Source organism: Diprion similis, chromosome 2, assembly GCF_021155765.1.
Source record: "Diprion similis isolate iyDipSimi1 chromosome 2, iyDipSimi1.1, whole genome shotgun sequence".
NCBI lineage: Eukaryota > Metazoa > Arthropoda > Insecta > Hymenoptera > Diprionidae > Diprion > Diprion similis.
The window spans coordinates 11,167,875-11,184,711 of record NC_060106.1 but is presented as its reverse complement, the minus strand read 5'-3'; the positions used below and the strand labels follow the sequence as shown (position 1 = coordinate 11,184,711).

The window sequence follows — 16,837 nt, the reverse complement described above, 5'->3', positions numbered from 1 at the left end:
GTTGCAGGTTGAGAATATTAACAAGTAGCAGAGTTCTTCTTTTTACTTTGCAGCAACGTTTAATTCAACTACGCCGTATAATTGTCTTATTTAATCGCACAGTGAATATTGATATATACATTTTTTTTTTACCTATCACCCCGAGTTGCAGTGGAATAACTTTTTCTTGAGCTTTTTCTTCTTTTGTATTGGGTCGTCGCATCCGAATTTCAACTTTATGCGTACCGAACAATTGCATGCGTGTTTACTTTTTGTTTGCTTACCTTTTACGCGCGTCTGTTTGTTTAACGTAGGCTTTGGCAGAAAAATTGGATCGTCGTCGTTTTCGTCCCTCAGAACGTTTTCTTTCTTCTGCTTCGAATCCGCCCACGAAGTATTATTTTTTCATTTTCAATGATCGGAGTGTAGGTTTCGCTTACTCACGTTTCGTTGGCTCGTTTCACCAAAATTCACAAATGTAACTTGAATTGTTTGCTCAAATTTTTTCTTGCTTCTCGCAAACAGCAAACTCGAAATATAGTCCCACCGTACATCGATTTTCTTCTGACTCACAAACTTCAACCGATAAGTAAGGAACGTGTAAGTGCTCACATTTCAAGGAACTCATGTCCGAAACATAAACCCTTCCGAAGCGAGAGTACCTAAGGATTTTCGTTGCAAAGTACATAGTGGGAAATTGCCAGGCGAACGTTGAGATAAGCAAGGCGATTCCAAACGCTAGACTCTTTGTCGCCAACTGTCTGTGCTTTAATACTATTTATATGATATCACTATACGTGTCGCGAAGTACAATTGACCTAAAATCTAAGGATGAAACCATAATATTTATATCGCAGACTTCGTGGTCAAGGATGCTGGCAAACATTCGCTCTACCCACAAGACACGCTCAGCGTTACTGTCTTTTACTGTTCTGTAAGTGTGGTATATTGGTAAATTCTGGAAAGAAGCCAATTTGTTCGTCGCTCAAAAGTAGCCGAGGAATCGAGGATTTTATACGAGCTGCGAGATTGTTTTGGTCCTATTCTTGAATGTGTTTCTACCATTTCGTTTTATTGTTCGTCTATATGTGGTACTTTTAACTCCAACGAAACCACGGATGTTTGATACTCCGGGTTTCGAAAGTTCGAGGTGTGCTTGAAGCATCTTCAACAATTTATTATCACATCTTCAGAACACATTGTCTGCGCTATAGTCGGGCATAATAATCGATGAAACGGTCGAACGAAACTTACGAAATTATTACGTTGTCCAGCATCGAATTCTTGCTAATCGCGTCCGGAGCTTGATTAAATTCCGGCCGCTGCCCGAGAGAAAATGTATAAATATACGCGAGTATCGAGTCGAGCAATCGAAAACGTGATGCAATCGAAGGTTATAGATAGTTTTCTATTTTCTTCATCGTCTCGATCCGCTTTTCTTTCCAAAGCTTCAGAGTCGAAATATATTTTGAGGTAAATCACAATTTCCCATGTTACGTGCTTACGGACCTCGATTCTATTCGAAGCAATCTCCCCTTTGCAGTACGTCACTTTAGCATAATGTGACTTGCGATTTCCACTTTTACCCCCCCCTCCCTCGGTTGGATTAATCAGCTGAATCGATTTCGCCCAGTATTGGTATCAAGGTATTTTTGTTTCTGTTTCAGATGCTCCAGACGGACGAGACCTCAAAAATATTCTGAGGGTACGTAATTAACGCAAATTGAGAGCGGTGGTTTTGCATTCGCAGTAACTGAGAGGGGTGACGGTATATAAATAAATCCTATATAATAATTAAAATCACTCCAACTCATAAGTCTTATCGATCCTGTGCTCTCTGCAGAAGTCTGGGACTTTAGGATACCTGCAGTCCTCATTAATTTTAGAAACTAACCGATCAGGTATTTTCGTCGCGGGTAGGAGACACCCGGGGTTTGAGAGCGGCAGAGCAAAGTCTGCGGTCAGAGGGACAGGCAATGGAGATACAACCGTTCGACCTTTTCATCATGAAGAGGTCCTCAATTTCGTTCCTTCCTCGGAAAATTCGACCTTCATATCCTTCGGACACGGTTCGGTCCACCTTGAAAAAATAAAAACGACAAAACGCACACACGGAAAGAGCAATTCCTCGTACACGTATCTGCCTTATTGCCTTTCCTGAGGATTGAGTGCGGCAACCAACGGGCAGACAATACCCCTCCAATTACACTTGGACAGCTCGTAACACGGCCGTCGGTTGACGGCACGGAACGAATCCAATGACGTTGGTAGCCCCTACAATGTTGACTAGGTTTACGAGTCTGAGGCTTGGAGTGTCAGGCTTTCACGTCTGAACGTCACGCGGATCAACTACTGCCATTGAATGTTTCAAACTTTAATTACCAACGATGTTTACTGCTCGCATAACCAACCAGCGGGGTGATACTCATGGCTTCAGGGTAGGACCCTTATTCGACACTGTATTGCAAAGCATTACCACTCGAATCGAGCTGGGTGATGAAGTAACCAAAGGTAGAAGTAAGACTTTCGAGTTTTTCCCCTCGTTTGTTCGTAACACAATTTTATTGCAACGCACTGTCAAGATAGAAATGAAAACAAGTTTCCATTGTTTGTTATTATTCTAATCAATGCTATCACTCTTACTGGTCAATTTCTTTGGCAAAATTAACTTTTGTTACTGTTTTGTTTGTAACAGAATCTCATCCGGTTTCAATTAAGAAAGTGGAAAGGGAAACTTGTTTCACCCCGCTGTAGCCAATGAACCGCGGGTATTGTCAATGGCACACAGAGTGTGGTTATCGCTGATTTAACCTGCAGATTTTTCTGCAACTGCATCAAAATTCTAGTCGCAAGCTAGCGGTCCATTATTGGTTTCTATTGTAAATCAAGCGAATTTTATCGTTGGATAATTTTGTTGACCAAACAGAGGAAATTGCAGCTTTGTTGCGTCAACGGAATACCACAGTTTCCCGATTCTGACAGAGTAGTGAATTGCTGAACTCCGCTGAATTGCTTTCAGCGCTTCATTCGGCGAAGCTGCAATGTTCATCATTGTCTCATACTACAACGGTTTACGAGCTTTAGTTGAAAGCTTAGTTTTCATAATTATTCAATTTTTTTCAACGCGGAGTACCAACTCTGCCGATTCAGTATATCTATGACTTCAGCTGGACTGGTTTCAGAAAATATTACCTCCAAGTTTCAACATCTTTTCGAATTCAATTTTCAAACGGATACTTACGAAACAGGCGCTATTATCTGGAATCCATGTCCCTGTCCATATACGCCTAAAACCCAATCCGCAAATACATCTTCCCTGGATCTTCCATTTTCGCACTGCAGTATATCGCTCAGCCTTATTTCTGAGACGCAGGGATTACGCTAGTCGGGACCATCGGCTATCACGTGACAGATGTCACTTTGGTTTCGTGGGGTCATCGCTACCCTATGCCGAGGCTTTCCAAGTCCGAATGTACATGTCACGTGATACGCAGAACTCCGAAACCTGGAATTCCGGAAGAGTTTTTGTGAAGCCGTATTTACCATATGGAATGTGATTATTCGAACGTTTTTAAAGGTATGGCGCATATCGCAGAGTGGTGCCTCTGGTGGATCAATGTACCACAGGGTCCATGAGGTCCATGGGAAATGTATTTATCACCAATGTTATAAATTCCACGGTGATATTTTCCCGACAGGCTGCGGGGTATTTTCGAGGAAACTAAGCACATGGGAAAGTTAAACCATTAGGAATAGAATAATCCGGAAAGCTGGTAATCCGCGGTAGCAAAATTGTCGCGAGAAGAGAAAGTTGCGAGTCGAAAGTTACTTTTCCATTCCATACGGGCATTATACTCTGATCTGTGTTTAAGCGGCCATTTCTGAACATTCAAAGACCAGTAAAAAGCAGTAATTCTGAATCATTGAGTCGACAAATACTCGCTATTCGCAATTTTCAAGAAGTGATGGACTTTGGTGCTTGGCATACGTTAAACCGACGTTAAATAGACCATCGGTCGATTGTCGGCCGTAAAACACCTACGGAACCCACAATTCGTTCTTTTTATCGGCCAAATACCGTCACCGACGAAGAATCTACCCGCTTATTTCGCGGCACGAAACCAGCAACAAAATAGACATTTGAATATTGGAACAACTTTTCGTCTACAAGGCATTGGAATGTGCAAACATTCTTTAGACCGATTAGGGTCGTTTTCGACGAAGACAAATAGATGAACGTTTACTAAACGTCAAAGCTTTACTTAAGAATGAGGCGTTTCGTTTCTGGGCTAATAAAACTAGAGTAAACTATAGAAAGCTTGGCAATCCATTATCAGTCCGTTCAAATACCGTCGCTTTACTCCTGTTCTTCCATTTCTGCGAGTACTTGCTAATGTCAACGAACTTTCAGTGTTTTAAGGGGGAGGAATACGACCGGTATGTACAATACCTCTTTCTCGCTGATACTCGAAGAACCTTATTCCATCGATAAAGACTCGGAGTATACATTTTCGTATTCTATAACAGTTGGGTAAAATTACCTCAGAGTTATTACTAAATAATACCTTCTTCCATTCGAACTTCAGTTCAGTTACAATTACCGACGACTCTATACTTCTGGACTCTTCCGAGTCAGGTACGTTATATAAAAGTTCTGGAGATATTCTAGTCTAGAATAACTTACAAAAGTCGCCATGCAGATCGATTCCTATACGCACGTACTTGCAGAAATTATACAGCTTATTTCTGTGCTCCGGTAATTGCCCAGGTTTGAAGTATGCAATTGCCAGATTTCGACAGTAGTCCGAAAGAAAATTTTGACTAACCAATCTACTGAACATTATATTTTCAAGTTTTGAATTACTCTGCAGACGGGGTTTCAAGTTGCTTTTTAACCGTCGAATTAATGCTTTTAGACACTTTTCGGGCTCCGAACAGTTGTGTATTTGAACAGATGTATTTGAACATTTGAATGAATGGATTTGGATTATTTTGGTCTTAATCGACAGGGTTTTTCTCAACTTAGCAGTGACTAAATTTTAGATTATATCGATCATGAAATTTTCCATTTATTTGTAGAAGAAAGTGAAAAGAAAATGAAAAAAAATTAATTCGTTGTCTTGTGAACTCGAAACTCACCCCAGCGAGAAATTCATAGGGTTATCCTATCAAGGTCCGGCGAATTAATAACTTTTTGTTTTATTTGAATGTCGACGTCATAACAATTTGCACGTTTATAAGTTGTAATATTTTCCTTTTCACTTGTTGTTTCAGGAGGGCAAAGTTCAGCTGCAAACATGGGTTTTACATAGTGAGGGGCAACCAGCCCTGGCAGATCGTCGATGAGAGCTGCGGAGCTAGCTTGAACAAGCTACCGAGCACAACATCAGATTATTAGAGAAATTCGATTGATGCGAAACTGTAAAAAGTCAGTAGGAAACATACTCTAGTCGCCAGTATTTCAAGTATTCCATAAAAAACCTAATATTTCCATAAGGATTTAATGTGCTAAGAATATTACCATAGAATATTAATTACTCTATAAGTTAAAAAAAGCGTATGTGAATTTGAAACGAACAAACAAGTTGCCCGAAGATAGTAAATATACAAGTAATTAATTATTGAAAAATCAGCCAGATTCGAATGATTTTAGTCGCAGAACGGTTAACCGTTAACTCCAGTATAACGTAAGAACGTAGAATCTCAACTGATTATCGTGCAGTAAGTAAATACTATCGATTTAAAGAGTAAATTCGATGTAAGTATAATAAATAGCGCGACCCATAGCGAAGACAATCGTAGTTATAATATTGAGAAAGAAAAAAAAAGGAATATATATTAACAAAACGAAAACAGAAATAAAACGTACTTTCAATGTTTATCTTTTAATATAAATCTTAAAGTCGAAGTAATTTGTCTTATACCGGACAAGTATAATTGAAATTTATTCAAGTTTTATTGAGATCAAATAGATATAAATGTTATTTGTTGAAACATATAGAGTAGATCATCATGAAATGAATTTATGTATACATAAATTATATAAATATATTATACGTCTATTTACATCGCAACTGTTGAGCAGAAAGCGAATGAACGCACTGATTTTCGGTTGATTTGTAACCCGACACGTTGTCAGTGCGTTGGAAAATTGAAATTCTTATGAGAATATTTATAATGCTTTGATCTTTAATTGCCTAAAAAGAGAAAGTGAGAAAATCTAAAAAATATGTTGTGGAGTAGAGTTGAAAATGAGAAAAATGATTACAATAGAGCAATGTAAAACCATAGTGAGTTTCGTTACAACGCATTAAAATCGTTAGTTGTGGAGAAGAAATCACGAAACCCAATCAAAACGAAGAGCATAAAATACTTGGGCGAATTTTCATGTCGATAGTAAAAATTCTGATAAGCCGAACGTCGAATAAAGAAGAGAGAGAGAAAAAATGACAATCCAAACGCGACAGACGTACCTATAACGGACGATTCGGGAAAGTTTGTCCGACGCAAGCAATCTGTGATACGACAAATTGACAAAGGGGCTGATCGCCGGCTTTAGGGCTCGGTAAAAGACCCGGTGGAACAGCACATTATACGCCGAGGAAATCAAGAGCCGCAAGACGACGGAGAGGAGTAAGGAAAAGCGTTCATCAAGAGGCGTCGTCTTCCCCGAGACAAGAAAACGAAAGCCATCTCAGAATTCCGACTAAGTTTTTACTTTACCACGTTCGAAGGTCGCCGTGTGTCAAAAACGGACGCGCAATGAATTTGGAAGTGGAGCTGATAGCGGGGGTCATAAAGGGTGGACCGCCCCCGGCGCACCTGCCCGCCCCCCGTCTCATCAAGATATTCATTGCCGGAGAACGTGGGGGTAAGTGCAGACATCCTTGCCCGTATATTCCTCGGCCATTTATCTTTCGACGTTCGTCTCCTTGCTTTTTGGTACCGAATGAATGGAGTCGAGTTGCGTACGACGCTGTACCGTGGTTCCTGTCCAAGCACGAAATTAGTCTCCCGTCAACCTGCATGCTATATATTCACCGTGCCAAGGTTGCATCCGGTCGATTAACCGTTCGCCATTCTAGAAGGCATTATTTCGTTACGGTGCACATGACCCGCGCTAACCGGTAACACGTCTCTCTGATATGCAAACTAGGTTTCACGTATGGTAATGGATAACGTTCCCCTGGCGCACCGCTGGGGAAAAACATTCATCATCCCTCGTGGGGAGGAGGAACCGAAACGCCCCTGTTGTGCGATATTTTTACTCTTCTACTCCTTCGCAAAAGGACCAACGCTTCAGGTCGTACATTTGAAATGCATTAGGCCGCTTTCTTTTCGGGACGTTCGTAATACACTCTTCAAGTGTTGACTCTGTTATTTTCAAATCCAACGACGACACGACGTTCCAACAAGCTCTTCGGCCACTTTCGTGGCTAAAACCTCCCCACGTATTTTAGTACTCTACGTTTTGTCACGGTTTACCGAAAGCAAAATCAATACCGGTTCACCAAGGAAACACTGTGAACAGCTGGAATGTATGCAAATTAAAGGATTCGTCGGTTTTTGTTATACATACCTATATTAGTACCGCTTGATGCTTTTTCCGTACTCGCAATACAGCTTGGGGAATATTTATACTTAACAATTTACTCAAAGATTCGACTCGGAGATTTTTCCAGCAACTGTCGTTTTATCTTGACTGTCTCGTACGTCTTGCCTGAAAATCGTTTCTGGTCGGATCGACACACTATGTGCAAGGCTTTCTGAGGTTTATACCTCTGAAGGCGAGATTACCTGAGAAGGATTTAGAATATTCTCTGTAGCTGCTACGGTTTGCAAATGTATTCTGACAATCCCGTAAGCTGTTCCTTCGACAGGACCGTGTGCTGCATAGAATCCCTCTGAGTCCTCGCCGGGTTACAGAACTTTTATCATTGGAGGAACTTAAGCTTTTAAGGACAGTAAAACGGCTGCGTAAACTCCACGTAGGTTATTTACCTTCCAAAATGCTCTCTAATCTGGCGTCGTATTGTTGCTTTTCTTTCTCACTTACTCTCGAGGAAATCTTTCAAATTCAAAGTCCGTCTACCTGCCTTTTTTCAATGCAACCGATAACGGAGAGTCAACCGTGTCGAAAATTCAACCCTCCTGTCTAGGGATCGTCGAGTAAAACATGAAATCACGTGGAAGCATTAAACGAGATAAATGCCCCTAAAGAAATAGCTTACACAGGGGTTGAATGTCGAATACTCCATGATTGATGTAGGGATCGATGTTTTAGGTTTAATTTCACAATTTTTGGACGGGATAAAAGGTTCTCCGTTTAATGTTTGATAGCATATCAAACTTGATTTACTACTTTGGAAGAATTTAATTCCGAGATACAAGAAGTCTATATACGCCTAGGTATAGGTATAATATATTCCGTGGTAATATTGAGATTACTTCAGGTTAATTTGAGCAACCTTATGGCAATTAGACTGCGATAATAGTACAGCGGTTTAAGGCAAATATCAGGACTTGAAACGGGTCTTCTCCCGAATTTATTTGGTAATGAGCGTCGATGCGAATAGGATCTAAACGAGTTTTGGCCCTCGGTCTTCATAGCCGTTTGCATTTCCAATATGTCAACAAAATGTGAGCGAGAGAAGATCTTCACTCGCGTCGCGAACGCTCATCATACGGTTCACTACCTGCAGACTCAACAGTTCGTTAAACTGGGTCCACAATCTTCAGAGTTAAATTACAAAGGCTGGAATCTGCCTGTGCTATAGTTCAGCGTCGAAGCTTCGGATTTACATAACACGGTGTAAATTGAATTATTCCAAGTCTCTCCGTTCCACTTCATCCTCCACTTATATAGTTAGTTAGACAGAGTACGAATGCACCGCATTTCCGTTCCTACAGCGAGAGCAATAACTTAATCTGGGAAGTACAGATTCTGGAGGGGCTTCCAGATGCAAATTCTAATGAGATGCACTCCGGCATGTAATTTGTATAGGGGACGGGTCAAAAGAAACCAGACCATCACTCCAATTTCAATTTAATCACATTCTCCATCCACATTTCAATTTCCTATATTAAAAGTACTGCTTTCAGAGTTCGTCGAAGAGAGGAAACAGATTCTAGAAGGAGTTGGACCAGAGCTGCAAGCTATTTACGATGACATGGGAATCGAGGTATGCTTCTTTCGCTTACGCCTTATGCCATAAGAATTCATTTTCACTGTGAGATGATGACCTTTTGTTTCTTGATAAAAATTTATGTCCATCACGGTGATTCGTAATTCTGGTTTTTTAGGTGCTGCTAGTCGACATGCAGTACGGAACTGATAAGGATCCCGATGTCAATCCACGACTTGCGGAATTGTTCTTAGAAGAAATAACCGCATCGCACCGTCATTCCAGGGGGTGTTTTTTTTTGGTGAGTGCTATAACATCAACATCGAATTATCTTCATCACCTATAATTGGCGTATATTTTGTTACGGGGATATTACCTAGATTTTGTTCTCGCTTGACGGACGATTGAACTGTTTCTGGAACACGTTTTTTTGTTTCTAGCTACTGGTTGGCGCAACTTATAAGAGTGGTTGGGTACCGACGAAGTTTACTGAAGAAACATATAAGGCCCTACTCACTCACTGCAACTTCCTCGAAGAATATTACATTCACGATGGAGATTGTTACGTCCTGAAAGCTTCCAGGTAATCATTGCAGCGTACTCTTGCAGTGTATCAATATTTATCAGCATTGATGGATGTACATTATTCAGGCTTAGGTCCAAAATTCCCATACTGAAAAGTTCTTCTTTCAATTTACTTCCGCGAATTGTTTCGAAACTTTCGAAGTAGGGTCATATTTCATTACAATATCCTTGTACCTGTGGTAAGATCCGTGATACTGGGGATAAACATTCGATGAATTGTCTGTGTAGCGAGGAGACTGCTCACGATGATTGGCACCAGCACGAGTCAAATTTAAGAAAAGCGTTAAAAATAGCAGCAGAATCGGCCATTTTGGAATACCCAGATAACATCGAGGTGAAAAATATATTACAGTCAACCGCAGAACGACAATTAGAACACGGCCTAAGTACGTAGGAAGAATAATAGCTGATTCAGTAAACTTGTACGATTTGCTTTGAATCTCAGATTTGTTTCACGTCGCTTTTGCTCCACTTAGGTTTGGATGAAGATGGTAATGGGGTTATAGCGATTGTACGAAATTGGTCTGGTTCTACGGCACCTAACGTTGAGCCTGGAGCATCGTCGCTTAAATCTAAAATCGGAAGTAGCTTACCAGAGGAGAACGTAATGAAATACGAGGTGGAACACAAGCCCGGTGGAATTGACTCCGATTGTCTGTTGCACGATACATACTTGACACGAATGCGTCAACAGGTATTAGACAGGATTCAATGCTTGGTGAATGAGTCGGTTGAAATTGATCCCGAGATAAAAAGTCGAAAGAAAATGGTGCAGGCAGTATACGCGGAAAGTTTGGCGCATTTCAGTTTGTTAAGGAATGTGGTCCCCGCGGATGAAGATGTGAAGGCCATAGGCCAAATTAAAGAATTGCTGCTAGCCGGAAGGGATAGAAAGCATGGACCAGTACTGGTATGGGGTCCAAAGTCCTCTGGGAAATCAGCAATCCTGGCTACTGTATATGAAAAAGTACCAAGCTGGTTCGATGGACCAACTGTACGTATCGTTAGGCTGTGCACATCAACTCCAAGGTCTGCTTATAGTTTAGAATTGCTCAGAGTTCTCTGCGAACACATAGGTTTTTTGTCCGGTAACAACGATGGCAACTTGCCAAGGGATGCATCCTTCGATCCCTTATACTTGAACAACTGGTTCAGTCAGATAATGCGAGGAATCGAAGAAAATCCAATACCGGAACAGCTTGTTATATTGGTTGACGATCTGCATCGGCTGCATCCGTTGGAATGCGACATAGTCGCCGCGTTGTCTTGGCTACCTTTGAATTTACCAAAAGGTGTGCACTTCATCGCAACCACGGCCGTTCCACCTGAAATGTTGAGGCTAACTCCACTCCAAAAAGAGAGACTGCGGAGCCCGGAAATACTCATTGAATTACCGGAGGTCAAAAGTAATGTACCCGATGTTGAGGCCGCTTTTGACAGCCTAGAACGATTGATCGGTAACAAGGCAGCAATTCGAATTGGGTCTCTTCTGGCGTGCACGGAGTACGGGCTGTCGGAGACGGAAATCTTGGAGTTAATAATGCCTACGGGGGATGATGGACCTCTTGTACTCTCCACTGGTCAGTTTGGCTTTGCGACATGGTGTTTAGCCAGACGAACCATGACCCCGTGGCTTAAGGTTCGAGTAATGAGCGGGCGTTTGATGTTTGCGTGGCGTTGGTCCAGCGGGGAATTGGCACGAAAACGATATCTAGCTACCCAAGACGCTTCGCGATCAGCATACGCAGAAGTGGCGAACTTATTCTTCGCCGAAGATTCCGAGGAGAGTGATGAAAAATCTCCCGAAGATTCGAGTTCACCACCGGCGAAGGAAACTCCATTCCAAAGTGCTCCTAGGTCGCAAGATATTACCTACACTATTCGTCACGTCGAGGAAGCCTGGCTACATCTCCTTCGAGCTGGTGACGTTGATCGACTGAAAAGATTGGCTGTCTGCGCATTTGATTTCTTGCTGGCCGCTGTCCAGATGATATCCGTGAGCTACCTACGATGCGTATTGGAACACGCCAGGAGGTATTTACTTGAAAGAGACCTCGAACTGGTTTATTACGCCGTTCGAAAGTCTAGCGACGTCTTGACAAGGGATCCGTTACAGTTGGGGGCTCAGTTAATTTGCTGGCTGAGACCCGTCGCTGAAGATGGAGGGGATTTGGTAAGCATCAATAAGACTCACCGAGTGTACACACTCTTATGAATAGTTTAATTACATCAAATTTATTATTCGGCACTTTCTGACAATGGTCCGTACTCTCCTAGGTTAGTCGAATGGTCATGGCAGCGATGGCATGGTGCGATGGATATGCTGCACCGCTATTAGTACCACTGAATGGCTGGTTACAGCCACCTCTGCCTTTACAAATTCGTGCTTTAACCTGTCCACAAGGTGTTAGACTGATCGAAGCTGCGCCATCAGGCCAACACGTGGTGGTGGTACCTCCTCAAGGTGATGCTGAACTGTGGCACGTGATGTCGGGACAGCTAGTTCACACATTCAAAGGTTATTATTTTTCCTATCTGCAATCGCACAGGTTCTCTCTCAAGACTGGTCATCGTCCTGAAACAGCGACCATCTGCAATTGGGATTTGCGATCACAATTTGTGATTAACAATCTGTGATTTATATTTATAATAACTGTAACTTATAGGCCACTCGGGACCAATATCATGTCTGGCCATCACGAAGCAGTCTCAGTATTTGATGACTGGATCCGAAGATACATCAATAATTGTATGGGACATGAAGGAATTGACAATGAAGCAACGAATTTGTGAGCACATTGCTCCAGTGCTATCTTTGACGCCAGCAATGGGAAATTCGATAATCGTGAGCGGTGGTGAAGATTCTAGAATTATAGCAACCCGATTATTGACCGGTGAAGTACTGATGAAGGTAGACCATCACCGTGGTCCAGTGACTTCTTTGCGCGTCGATTCTGCTGGAGAAGTTTTGGTTTCTGGTTCATCCGACGCAACTGTTTGCCTCTGGTCCCTAGAGAGCTTTACTTTGTTGAATACCATACCTCTTCCTTCTCCGGTTACAATGCTCGATGTGTCTACGGACTCTGTGTTCCTCCTAGCTGCCTGTGAAGATAAAAAATTGTACCTCCGCTCTCTGGCGACTGGTACTGAGATCCATACGCTGCGAGGGCACCAAGGACCCATCAAAAGCGTATGTCTCGCTAAGGATTGCAGAAGAGCTGTGGCAGGCGGAGTTGATGGAAGGGTTTCTGTTTTCGACATGCATAGCGGAAGATTGACGAAAGCTCTGCCTGCGAGTCCATCGGCAGATGTGACTTCCGTCAAGGTAAGTCTTACTCACTGTCGATTAGAACTGCAGAGAATTCTAGCAGAGCATTACCCAATCAGGACTTTTGTTCAGGTAACCGAGAAAGACGATTTCTTGATAACCGCTGGCGGGGGTCGAGTAACTTACTGGAGTTTCCGCGGCGAAGAGGTTGCCCCGCGGCCAACGAAGTCTGGTGGAAAACAGGAATCCCTTCAACCTCACGGTGCTCCAATTTCCTGTTTAGATGTGTCCAGAGATGGTGCTATGGCAGTTACCGGTGGTGTCGACTCCCTAGTGAACTTGTGGCAGCTGAATACCCACGAACTAGTTTCCACCTTGGAAGGCCACATCGCAAGCGTTACTTGCGTCGCGTTTTCGGCTTCGGGACTCTTCGCAGCGTCAGGTACAAAGCGCGTAATGATTACAGGAAGTTAAACCTCTGATGATGCATAATGGTAAAAAAATTTCAACAACTTCCGCTGCTTCAGGCTCCGAAGACAAAACCGTGAGAGTCTGGGGACTCACGTTGGGCCTGGTGGTCGCCACCTTCAAACATCAGGCTCCCGTTACTGCTGTGACTGTGATGCTTGATGGAAGAAGAGTCGTTAGCTCTGATAGGGGAGGTGCTATCAGGGTGTGGGCTGCTGATAGCGGAACGTTAATCCAGTCCCTATGTGGCCCGGGTCGATGTTTTGCAGTAGCTTCTGACATGAGGTAGCGGCCATGTAACGAGAAGCTCTTTTGCGACTCACAGAGCCCTCAAATATTGTTTATCTTAATCAACCGCTCACACTATTTTCAGATACACAGTCTGCGGGTCCGGAGACAACCACATTAGAATATTGGGACTGGGATTGGGACCGGAGGAAAAATATCCTGTTTCTCACTCCCAAGATATCACTTGTCTCGTTGTTACCCCTGATTCTCAATCGCTTATCACCGGCTCCAGAGACATGAGTTTAAAAGTCTGGCAACTTGCTGGAGGAAAATTGTCCCAGGTTTGTTTACACTTTGTTTGATTGAATCTACGCAATCCATTCTGACGTTCAGTTTTACACACTACAATTGCAGTTCACCGCTCTGGAATCTTGCAATATCATTTATCCAATCATCATCAATCAAATCCCGTTCGCAGGTGTTGGTCGGACACACCGATCACGTGACGTGCGTAGCGGTAGCTGTTTCGGACAAGTCCATCGTAGTTTCGGGATCGAGGGATGCGAATTTGATCGTTTGGGATATAAACACGGGCGCAGACCTTCACACGCTGACCGGTCATCTAGGGTACGTGACCTGTATTCGGCTTTCGGGCGATGGTACCTTGGCCGTATCCGGGAGTGAAGATAAGAGCTTGATTGTATGGGACACGAAGAAGGGAACTGCCCTCAGCTCCATAATGCTTCACGTTCCGGTTCTCGGGGTTGAAATGTCCACCGATTGTTCGAGACTCGCGCTCCACCTGTTGGAACACAAATGCTTGCCGATTTTGTGTCTACACAATACGCCAGCACAATATGTTAAGCTGCCAGAATACGTTGCTCCAAGAGATCTGAGGCCTCCCGGACCGAAGCGACCGGCAAGAAGATTGCTCAAAAAGGAAGTGTCCTTGGATACTTATACATGGCAGCGAAAATACGGTCATTTGACTTCAGGTAATGACTGGAAATATTTTATTACTAAATTGCCTCATATGCTGAGATTCTCTTATAAAAATGGTGCGGAATCTGCAGATATTTGCGTCTTGCAATGCCGTGATTTAACACGGTGAAACCTAGAACTAATTGCATCAATTTTATTCATTGCTTCATATGGCAGATCGTTGAGTTATACTTGTTATACGTATATATTTGATCATTTCTTATGTCTATAAGCAATTCAGATGTCCCGGTGTAATGCTGCGTTCAATTGCGAAACGTTATGATACTTGTCTGCAAGTGTGAAATTCGTTGCATCCATTCCTGAGTGTTCTGGATTATTAACAACTCCCTTAGGTATAATGGTCGCCGCGGTTGAGGAACGTCTAAAGCGTCGATTCAGCGTTAGCGCGTCAATGGAGGAAATCAGCAAAGCTGGCCTGGCTGGTTCCCAGCCTGGTTTGGGCCCCGAACAAGCAGCCCTGGCGCAATCGCAGCATTTTGATCAGCTGGAAGCACTCTGGAACAAGCAATCACCTCCACCGAGACCGAGAGGTCTTGGCAGGACGCTGTCCAAACAGAGTTCTCTCCAAGCGACCCGAATATCCGACTCAGAAGAAGAAGGTAGGCGAACCGTATCGTGCGTCGCCTCCTAAGTCATTTACATTGTTTATCAAATACCTAAATGTATTGATGTACTAGCAGTTATTATCTGGAAACGACACATGTGCACATTTATGTCACATGTACCTACCTACGTATCAACCTCACGTATTCACATGTAATTCGTATCTTGGGACTGTATTGTCACATTAAATACATCATCGTTTACCTTGTTTCCAATCTTCGCATGGAGATATATTCACGCTTCATCCTACGTTTGGGTAATTTTGGAAAAATATCGTTGCCTCTGTCGGCTCCGGAATGTATTCGAAGTTTTTCTTCACGGTAATATTCTGGAAAGTGTTAACACGTACCTACTCGCTTGGTGAATTCTCGGTGCTCAGGCTTTTTCGAAGATCAAGGTATAACCAAACTATACTTGTTACTGTTTTGTTTCACCTGAGATAATGCTCGGTGAAGGGTAAATGCTGGAACCGATTTTCTAGTCAAAATTAAATCCCAAGCGGGATCGATCGCGGCCGTATCGGTTTCATATCAGCGTCTTAATAATACGTCTATTAATTATTTTGTAAACCATTTTTCGTAACCTTAACCAATCTTCTGCCTGATTTCGCTATTTCTTCTTCAAACGATTGCATCGAAAAATCACATTTTCTCGTATTTAAAAATTCATCTTGAATAATTCACTCCTTTGTATACAATTCAAGTTTGTATCGAGACATGTTTGGTTCAGCCGATCATTCATTAGAATCATTCACGAATAGATTTCAAAAACAGTTACTTGTAGCGTACTTTGATTATCTTCCACGGGACTTAACATTATTTCAAAATACTTAAATATTGTATTTTCAATTTTTGTAGCACAGGAAACATGCTGCACCTTGCATGGTTGTGAGTAGATATATTTTTTTTTAAGTATATCCAATCTATCTTTAACTAATAGTCCAAGGTTTATGGTTATGGGCATGGAATTGCTGGAATAAATTACACACTTTGTACGAATGAGTAACAAAGCACATTCCTATATCTCAACATGCACGTGAAAGTAAGTTTCCCTTCACCCAGTATAAAACTGATGAGGTGTATATCTATTGAAAATCGATCAGTCATATATGCATCTGCACCAATATTAATTCCTCGTTTCAGATCTACCCGGCTAATCCGCAATGGCTGACTTTCCGAAGCGCTTTTTTCCCGTAACTTCACAGAAGATTATGGACAATCTTCTGGCCACACCTTTATCTGAATCCTTCCTCGACTATCACCCGTTACCAGACCCTGGGGTGCAAGACTCGCGTCATTCTTTCACTGCAATAACTAAAATGTAACTCTACGTAATAAAGTTATAAAAACTTCGACCTACTATGCTTCAATTTCCTCCCTTGTTGACTGCAATTTCAGTTTTATCCATTCGACACGCACAATACCTCGCCACTCACATGCGTAAGTATTAGGTATACTGTTCCAGGTGGATTTAGAAATTCTACATCGTCGTCTAAGGCTTGACACTTTTAATACGTATCGGATTATCTCATCCGATACCGAATATTTGAAAAGTTACAGAATTTGATATATTTTTACTG

At 42.4% G+C, this 16,837-nt stretch overlaps 1 protein-coding gene across 6 annotated transcripts in view; it reads left to right on the top strand.

The window, feature by feature from the left end:
• Positions 1-16,612, top strand: part of LOC124411258 (protein qui-1) — an 85,768-nt gene extending 69,156 nt beyond the window's left edge. The window contains exons 2-18 of one of the 6 annotated variants that reach the window (XM_046890303.1): positions 1,647-1,684; positions 5,254-6,612; positions 6,714-6,850; positions 9,082-9,161; positions 9,283-9,405; positions 9,545-9,687; positions 9,918-10,075; positions 10,166-11,862; positions 11,967-12,207; positions 12,356-13,014; positions 13,090-13,399; positions 13,485-13,710; positions 13,799-13,994; positions 14,132-14,648; positions 14,988-15,254; positions 16,116-16,145; positions 16,401-16,612. In XM_046890303.1, the coding sequence (XP_046746259.1) occupies positions 6,742-6,850; positions 9,082-9,161; positions 9,283-9,405; positions 9,545-9,687; positions 9,918-10,075; positions 10,166-11,862; positions 11,967-12,207; positions 12,356-13,014; positions 13,090-13,399; positions 13,485-13,710; positions 13,799-13,994; positions 14,132-14,648; positions 14,988-15,254; positions 16,116-16,145; positions 16,401-16,414 (4,770 nt within the window). In that variant the 5' untranslated portion in view covers positions 1,647-1,684; positions 5,254-6,612; positions 6,714-6,741 and the 3' untranslated portion in view covers positions 16,415-16,612. Of the gene's footprint in view, positions 1-1,646; positions 1,685-5,253; positions 6,851-9,081; positions 9,162-9,282; positions 9,406-9,544; positions 9,688-9,873; positions 10,076-10,165; positions 11,863-11,966; positions 12,208-12,355; positions 13,015-13,089; positions 13,400-13,484; positions 13,711-13,798; positions 13,995-14,131; positions 14,649-14,987; positions 15,255-16,115; positions 16,146-16,400 lie in introns of those variants that run through there. The other 5 variants (XM_046890320.1, XM_046890311.1, XM_046890335.1 and 2 more) reach the window with 5 other exon arrangements.
• Positions 16,613-16,837: the final 225 nt, after the last annotated feature.